Below are 8,386 nucleotides of genomic sequence, written 5' to 3'. Positions count from 1 at the left end.
TCAATGCACAGAAATCAGTGGCATTCCTATACACCAACAACAAGACAGAAGAGAGACAAATGAAGGAGTCGATCCCATTTACAATTGCACCCAAAACCATAAGATACCTAGGAATAAATTTAACCAAAGAGGCAAAGGATCTGTACTCAGGAAACTACAAAATACTCATGAAAGAAATGGAAGAAGACACAAAGAAATGGAAAAACGTTCCATGCTCATGGATTGGAAGAACAAACATTGTGAAGATGTCAATGCTACCTAGAGCAATCTACACATTCATTGTAATCCCCATCAAAATACCATCCACTTTTTTCAAAGAAATGGAACAAATAATCCTAAAATTTGTATGGAACAGGAAGAGACCCCGAATAGCCAGAGGAATATTGAAAAAGAAAAGCAAAGCTGGCGGCATCACAATTCCGGACTTCCAGCTCTATTACAAAGCTGTCATCATCAAGACAGTATGGTGCTGGCACAAAAACAGACACATTGATCAATGGAACAGAATCGAGAGCCCAGAAATGGACCCTCAACTCTATGGTCAACTCATCTTTGACAAAGCAGGAAGGAATGCCCAATGGAAAAAAAGACAGTCTCTTCAACAAATGGTGTTGGGAAAATTGGACAGCCACACGCAGAAGAATGAAACTGGACCATTTCCTTACACCACACACAAAAATAGACTCCAAATGGTTGAAAGACCTAAACATGAGACAGGAGTCCATCAAAATCCTAAAGGAGAACACAGGTAGCAACCTCTTCGACCTCAGCCGCAACAACTTCTTCCTAGAAACATCGCCAAAGGCAAGGGAAGCAAGGGCAAAAATGAACTACTGGGATTTCATCAAGATAAAAAGCTTTTGCACAGCAAAAGAAACAGTCCACAAAACCAAAAGACAGCCGACAGAATGGGAGAAAATATTTGCAAATGACATCTCAGATAAAGGGCTAGTATCCAAAATCTATAAAGAACTTATCAAACTCAACACCCAAAGAACAAATAATCCAATCAAGAAATCGGCAGAAGACATGAACAGACATTTTTCCAAAGAAGACATCCAAATGGCCAAGAAGCACATGAAAAAGTGCTCAACATCGCTCGGCATCAGGGAAATCCAAATCAAAACCTCAATGAGATACCACCTCACGCCAGTCAGAATGGCTAAAATTAACATGTCAGGAAACGACAGATGTTGGTGGGGATGTGGAGAAAGGGGAACCCTCCTACACTCTTGGTGGGAATGCAAGCTGGTGCAACCACTCTGGAAAACAGTATGGAGGTTCCTCAAACAGTTGAAAATAGAGCTACCCCACGATCCAGCAATTGCACTACTGGGTATTTACCCCAAAGATACAAATGTAGGGATCCGAAGGGGTACGTGCACCCCGATGTTTATAGCAGCAATGTCCACAATAGCCAAACTGTGGAAAGAGCGAAGATGTCCATCGACAGAGGAATGGATAAAGAAGATGTGGTATATATACACAATGGAATATTATGCAGCCATCAAAAGGAATGAGATCTTGCCATTTGCAACGACGTGGATGGAACTGGAGGGTGTTATGCTGAGTGAAATAAGTCAATCAGAGAAAGACATGTATCATATGACCTCACTGATATGAGGAATTCTTAATCTCAGGAAACAAAGTGAGGGATGCTGGAGTGGTGGGGGGTGGGAGGGATGGGGTGGCTGGGTGATAGACATTGGGGAGGGTATGTGCTATGGTGATCCCTGTGAATTGTACAAGACTGTTGAATCACAGATCTGTACTTGTGAAACAAATAATACGATATATGTTAAGAAAAAAAAGAAGAAGAAGATAGCAGGAGGGGAAGAATGAAGGGGAGTAAGTCGGAGGGGGAGACGAACCATGAGAGACGATGGACTCTGAAAAACAAACTGAGGGTTCTAGAGGGGAGGGGGCTGGGGGGATGGGTTAGCCTGGTGATGGGGATTAAAGAGGGCACGTTCTGCATGGAGCACTGGGTGTTATGCACAAACAATGAATCATGGAATACTACATCAAAAACTAATGATGGAATGTATGGTGATTAACATAACAATAAAAAATTTTTTTAAAAAAGTATATGAAGACAAATATGCACGAGAGTTTTAATTATAGAGGTAGCCGTCTATTTTGCTTTTTAAGTAAAAGAAAGAAATGGCAGATCTATATATAGACTGCTTGTAAAGTCTAGAAAAACAGACACTATATAGAATGCCATCAAGGACATCTTCAATTTTCAAATAATAAGAAAATAATATTACCTGGTTTTCCAAGTTTTAAGGCCCCTCTGATGATTGATTTGGGACACTCCTTAAGATGGATTATCAATTGAATGAAAAAGCAAATAGCAAAACAGTATGTACTTTATTATTACATTTATATAATTTACATAAGCTTGATTGATATAAATCAAATGCACAATTATATCCATACAAAATTTATTCATAATAAGGTTATATGGTGGTGCAGGTGGCAGGATTGAAAAGGCAAGGGAGAATTCTGTTTTGACTGTATTGTTTGAAATGTTTGCCGTGAGAACACAGTCACTGAACACAACGCTGATCAATAACAAATCATTTGCAAAACACTTCAACACCTCCCTATGCTCCGTATATGTCTATACAAGGCTCTTCCCCATAGAACGTAAATCTTTTAGAAAAGAAGTCTCCCAATTGGCTGGAGATGGGACCCCATGGGAAGCCGTGTGTTTTTTATGTGCTGTGCTGCAGCTTCACCACCTACTGTCTAGCCTGGAACTTGGACTCATTCTCTAGGAGAATCACAGTGGGGCAAATATGGAGAATGGCAAGAAGGTGGCATTGCTTAGGAAGTAATTAATCGAAAAGACTGGAGCCAAGGTACGGACCTCAAGTGAGGGCTAAAGGAAGCACTTGCAGCGAAAGAGGAGGACCCCATAAAGCTCCGCCCCTGCTCTCAACCCTGGGAGACGACCCGCAGAGGCGGCCGGAAGTGGCGTCCCTTGATTTTGGCCTCAGTATTCTAAAAGCAGTGAGGGCCTTCAGTTAAGGGGGTGTGGTCTCAGGTTAGCAGAGGGAGGCGTCCCAGGCTGAGGGCACCCCTGACTCCAGAATGGAAGAAGCTCTAAGGGTTCCTCCATGACTGTTGGCAATGGGAAGCTCCAAGATAACTATCAGAGGCTCTCTCTGACTCCAGCCTCTTGGGAGTCTGACAGTGGTGAGGATCTTGGCGTATAGGGCATAACCTCAATTCAGAGGAGGGAGGACTCCCTGGCCCTGAAGGGACTCCAGGTGCCAACCCTGAATGAGGTTAACTACCCCGGTACACAAGGAGCCCCATAGAACCTTACTCCTGCTCTCAGCTCTAGGAGGACCCGGACACGGGACGGGGGAGCGGACAGGGAGAAGCGGAAGGAACGTCCCCTAACTTCCACTTTGAAAGTTTGGTCGGCGAAGGCCGGTACTGGAAGGCGTGGCCTCTATCCACAGAAGGACAAACCTACGACTGGTCAAGTGAGGATATTGAATGATATCATTCAGGGAGCCAACGACACCAGAATAAAAAGGGGCTGGCCCATTGAATAAAGCCCTCTTTTCTCATCCCAGAAAACCCCTGAAATAATGGTCAGACTGAGGCACCCACTGACTGGAGCCTCAAGAATCCGAGGGTGGTGAGGGCCGCAGTCTTGGGTGGGGGGGGGCAGTGGCAGCCATGTCAACAGAGGGAGGACTGCATGAGGACTGAGGGGCCCCTTAGAGCTCTACTGTCAGCCCTGGGTGGATCAAGGTGGAGCTGGGGGTGGGGGGAGGGCACGCCTGGCAGTGCTTTCCCTTCACTTTTCCTCTGGAGTCTAAGTGCAGCTTCCAGTCGGCCGAGGGGGGTCCCAGCCTCTACCACAGTCAAGGGAAGATGCTCAGTGAAGATTGAGGGAACATCCACTCCACACTGGAAGGGACTATACAGATCCCAACCCCTATCGTCACCCCTGGAAGGTGTTGGGCAGGGGTAGCTGGAACTGGCATCCACTGACTGGCTGGCGAATCTGAGGGCGGGAAGTACTTTGTTCTGAGAGAGGTCTCAGTTCAGCCAGGGAGAAATGGCAGGCCTGCCCACTCTCAGCGTAAGACTCTGAGCTGAGGCGGATGTGACCAGCCCACCACCTCACAATAGAGGGATCCTCTACATATGAGCCCAGTCCCGGCTGTGAGCTCTGGGAGGCTCTGAAACAGCCATCAGACTGGGTTGCCCCCTGACTTCTACTTTCGGTTTGTAGGAAGGTAAGGCCCGATCCGAGGAAGGCGGCATCAGGTGATCAGAGGGAGGAGTCTCACACCCTCCCAAGGGTCAAGGTCAGATACTGAGTGAGGAATGAGGAGACCTCTCCACTAGAATGGAGAAGGCCCCTCAGAACTGGTGTCAGCCCTGGGAGGAGGAGGGGGTGGCCAGGAGTGACTTCCCCTGATTTTTGCCTGGCGAGTGTGAGGATGGCAAAGGCCTTAAGAGGTCCAGCCTCAAGTGAGCAGAAAAAGGAATCCCAGGCTCTGCCAGGAATCCAAGTAAGATGCTGAGTAGAGACTGGAGGGAATCACACACTCCAGAATAGCGGGAGCTCTACAGAGCCCTATTCCTGTTGTCAGACTGGGTAGGCCCTGGAAGAGTTGACAGACTTTGTTGCCTTCTGACTTTGGGAGTTTGAGGACTGTTGTCTCAAATGAGCAGACAGAAGTTATCTTCATCTCTGTCAAGGTCAAAGTTAGAACCTCAAGTGAGGCTGGAGGGGACCACACATGCCAGAACAACAGAGCCCCCAACAGATGGCTCCCTTCCTTTGTCACCTCTGGGAGGCCCAGGAGGGTGTGACCTGATAATGAGGCACCCCCCTACTTCCTTTCCCTTGGTGTTTGTCTCTCAGAGCTGAGAGGCTCTGAGAAGTGTTGTCAGTCAGAGGCAAGCCCTTGCTTTTTAACTCAAGAGACTCAAGGAGATGAAGGTCTCTTTCTGAGGTGATAATCCTTGGGTGTGTACAGGGCGGAGTCCCAGATACTCCCTGGGGTCACAATGAGGACTTTGAACAAAGACAGAGGGGGCCACTCACTCGAAAACAGAAAGGATCCCACAGAGCCGAACCCTACCTACCCTGTTGTCAGCCGTGGGAAGCCTTGGCTGTGTCAGCCGGCTGCACCCTGAGGAGCCTTTTCACTTCCTCCTCCAGCTTCTTGCAGGTCAGGAAAGGAGACCTGTGAGGCTCTAGAGCACTGTTCTCAGGAAAAGATGGGTGGAGACACTCTTCATTAGAGCTGCCACAGTTGAGTTTACCAGATGAGGCCGCTCACATCCTCCCTTTCTCCCTAGGTTGTGGTCCCCTATCATCCACCCTTCTGCCTGCTACCACTAACAGAAGTGAGCATGTCTCAGGATCAGGAGATCCCAAGCTGCACGCAGGAACAACACTGTGCCCCCAGTGAGATCCAAGGCCTGGAAGCTACACAGGTCTCCAAGGCTGTGGAGGAGGCCTCTCCTTCCATTTGTCCTCTGATGCCTGGCAACATGGAGGAAGCTCTGGCTGCTGGAACATCCACCACTCCCCTGGGTCCTCAGAGTGCCTACTCATCTTATACTGTCATCACGGCCATCTCACCAAGCAAATCAGATGAGGGCTCCAGCAGCCAAGAAAAGGAAGATAGTTCAACTTCTTCATCAAAGTCCCTGTCCGACATCGAGAACTTCCCCATAGACCCTGCAGGTGAGAAGGTGATGATGCTGGTGCAGTTCCTGCTGCATAAGTATCAAATGAAAGAGCCCATCACAAGGGCAGATATGATTGATGTTATCCAAGAGTGCAATGATGACTTCCCTGAGATCCTCAGGAAAGTCTTCGAGCGCATGGAGCTGGTCTTTGGTGTTGATATGAATGAGGTGGACCCCACCAGCCACAGTTATGTCCTTTTCAACAAACTGGGCCTCACTTATGACGCTAGGCTTGGTCATGAGGACAGCATGCCCAAGACCAGCCTCCTGATAATTGTCCTGGGCATGATCTTCATGAAGGGCAATTGTGCCACTGAGGAGGAGATCTGGGAAGTGCTGAATATGACGGACTTATATGCTGGGAGGAAGCACTTCATCTTTAGGGAGCCCAGGAAGTTCATCACCCAAGATTTGGTGCAAGAAGAGTACGTGGAGTACCGCCAGGTGGCCAACAGTGATCCTCCACGCTACGAGTTCCTGTGGGGCCCCAGAGCCCACGCTGAAGCCAGCAAGATGAAAATGCTGGAATTTTTGACGAAGATCCATGAGTCCGACCCCAGGTGCTTCCCATCCCAGTATGAGGACGCTTTGAGAGATCAAGCAGAGAGAGCCCGAGCCAGACCAGCAGCCAAGGAGGGCGCTAGTGCCATGGGCAGCACCCATTCCGGTGCAGGATCTGGCATCCCCTCCCAGCCCTCCCAGCCCTAGTCGGGTGGGAGGCAGATTCCTCACTTTGTCATTAAAATTAGCAGTCAACCTTCTACGTAGTGGAGTGCTGGGGTGTGGCTGTAGGCCACACCCCAGCTAGCTTCTCTGTGTCCCTGTTCTATATGGTTCAGGGGGTGGTTTATCTTCTTCATGGGTGGGGGGAGGGGAGTTTGGTTTCAAATGTTGTGCCCTTTAAAACACCGTTTTATTAGCTTTAGAATCTTAAGTTTATGAATGACACTGGTCATATGTTTACTACTACTTATGAAATCTAAGAATACAAGGTTTGCTTGTTTGTAAAACAAAACGGACCATCTTATTTTGTCATCTAGAAAAGGTCAATGATATTCGAATAGGCCTTTCTTTGGAAGTGTCAAAGAATTCAGCAGTTAAATAGTTGGGATCAAGAAAAAAAACCCTCAAGATGGTCAAAAGATACCAAAAGATGGCCAATTCTTAGCCTCTCTTAACCCTCCCAATCTGCTGTTCTGTAAAATTAAATGACATATACAGGCATTTGCTTGGATTATTTAAGAATAGGTGAAAAGTAAATAATAAATTATACCCCAGGTACACTGGCTCATTTATTCCCAAATATTAATTCAGCATCTGCCTTTTGGAAAGCGCTGTGTTAGTACTGGGGATGCTAGGGTAGCCAAGACTCACCACCTGCCCATAGATTTTAGATTCTAGGAGCAAGAATCATGTAAAGAAAATAATGGTTGAGTATCCTTCAATACCAAAAGAAAAAGTAAAAAGGAATGAAGAGGTTGGCGGGGGGGGGGTCCATATGAAGGCAGTCAAGTATAAATATCCTGAGACAGGCTGTGGACTTGGGAAATTACAAGCCCTTCAGTGGGAGGTAAGTTTAAATTAAGCTGTAGTACACTAGCTAAGGCTATGGGAGTGGTGAACAGGGGTCAGACCCTCAAATGGTGTGTCTCAGGGTTGAGAATGAAAACTGTTCTTAGCGGCTACTTTGGGATTATGGGTTGACCAGATCCCACCTGGGACAAGAATGGAAGCCAACCTGCATTCTTGCTCAAGTGCAGTTGAACACAATGCACAAATTGGGTGTTTCATGAACATCATCTTCAAGGAGTTTGTGAGAAATAAGGGTGACATTTCCTTGAGGTGAGATACCCCAAAGCCACTGGGCTGGCACTCTACCCTGGGCTCAGAGATCCAGAGCCTATACCATTCATTAAATGGGTTATGTTCAATACACTTTGGCAAACTCTAAGCAAGGCCTAGATTTTTCGAGGAGGTAAGTGAATGAAAAGAGAGATGGATTATTGGAGGGGCAGCTGGGAGGGAAGGAACGAGTTGGTCCTTGACACAAATTCTAGGAGTGTGGAGTTGTGTTCAGTTGAGAACTACTCCCCCAAACCCACGTTAAATAATATATCCTCTACTGGGGAAGATTTACTAAGGTTTTCTTGTTAAGCAGCCATTTGGGCTGGTTTGGTGTGCCGTGTCCTAGAATACTGAGTATTCTCTGCTGTCTCCTGGGTTAACAAATCCCAGAGAGGAAGGCACTAATGTCTGGGGTCAAAATCATCATAGTAGTAATTGCCGATCATCAAAGACCCCACACACACCATGCACCGTGCCAGGGGCTTGACATACAACACATACATTCTAATGGTCATGCATACAAGACAAGGCTGATCAAGCCCATTTCAAGACGAAGAACGTGAGGCTTAGAAAGTTTATGAATGTTCACAAATCACAAGCCTAGTATGTGACAGAGTTGGGACTAGACCTCCTGTTTGAATTCTTCCAGAGCCCATGCTATGCTTCCTACTCCTTCCAACCTGGGGACAACCTTTTTTTTTTTTTTTAAGATTTTATTTCACAGAGAGAGAGAGCGTGAGTGTGCCAGTGCACAAGCAAGGGGAGGGGCAGGTAAAGGGAGAGGGAGAAGCAGACTTGCCGCTGC

General features: G+C 47.1%; 1 protein-coding gene across 3 annotated transcripts; it reads left to right on the top strand.

Moving 5' to 3' along the window:
• Positions 1–3,074: 3,074 nt before the first annotated feature.
• LOC112812799 (melanoma-associated antigen B16-like) lies at positions 3,075–6,497 on the top strand. 3 transcript variants are annotated; one of them, XM_073902196.1, is made up of 2 exons: positions 3,075–3,204; positions 5,341–6,497. In XM_073902196.1, the coding sequence occupies exon 2, from the start codon at positions 5,395–5,397 to the stop codon at positions 6,442–6,444; it is 1,050 nt and encodes a 349-aa protein (XP_073758297.1). In that variant the 5' UTR covers positions 3,075–3,204; positions 5,341–5,394; the 3' UTR covers positions 6,445–6,497. The 3 variants fall into 3 exon arrangements, with proteins under 3 accessions (XP_073758297.1, XP_025713548.2, XP_073758296.1); XM_025857763.2 differs by lacking the exon at positions 3,075–3,204 and adding an exon at positions 3,780–4,265; XM_073902195.1 differs by lacking the exon at positions 3,075–3,204 and adding an exon at positions 5,112–5,210.
• The last annotated feature ends 1,889 nt before the right edge of the window (positions 6,498–8,386 follow it).

The sequence above is a fragment of the Callorhinus ursinus genome, unplaced genomic scaffold, assembly GCF_003265705.2.
Source record: "Callorhinus ursinus isolate GAN/ISIS: 27379988/994484 unplaced genomic scaffold, GSC_fseal_2.0 scaffold16, whole genome shotgun sequence".
NCBI lineage: Eukaryota > Metazoa > Chordata > Mammalia > Carnivora > Otariidae > Callorhinus > Callorhinus ursinus.
This window is presented reverse-complemented; position numbering and strand designations above follow the sequence as displayed.

Excerpts from the sequence above, each read along its gene's own strand:
- LOC112812799 (XM_073902196.1), top strand. The coding sequence starts at position 5,395 with ATGTCTCAGGATCAGGAGATCCCAAGCTGCACGCAGGAACAACACTGT.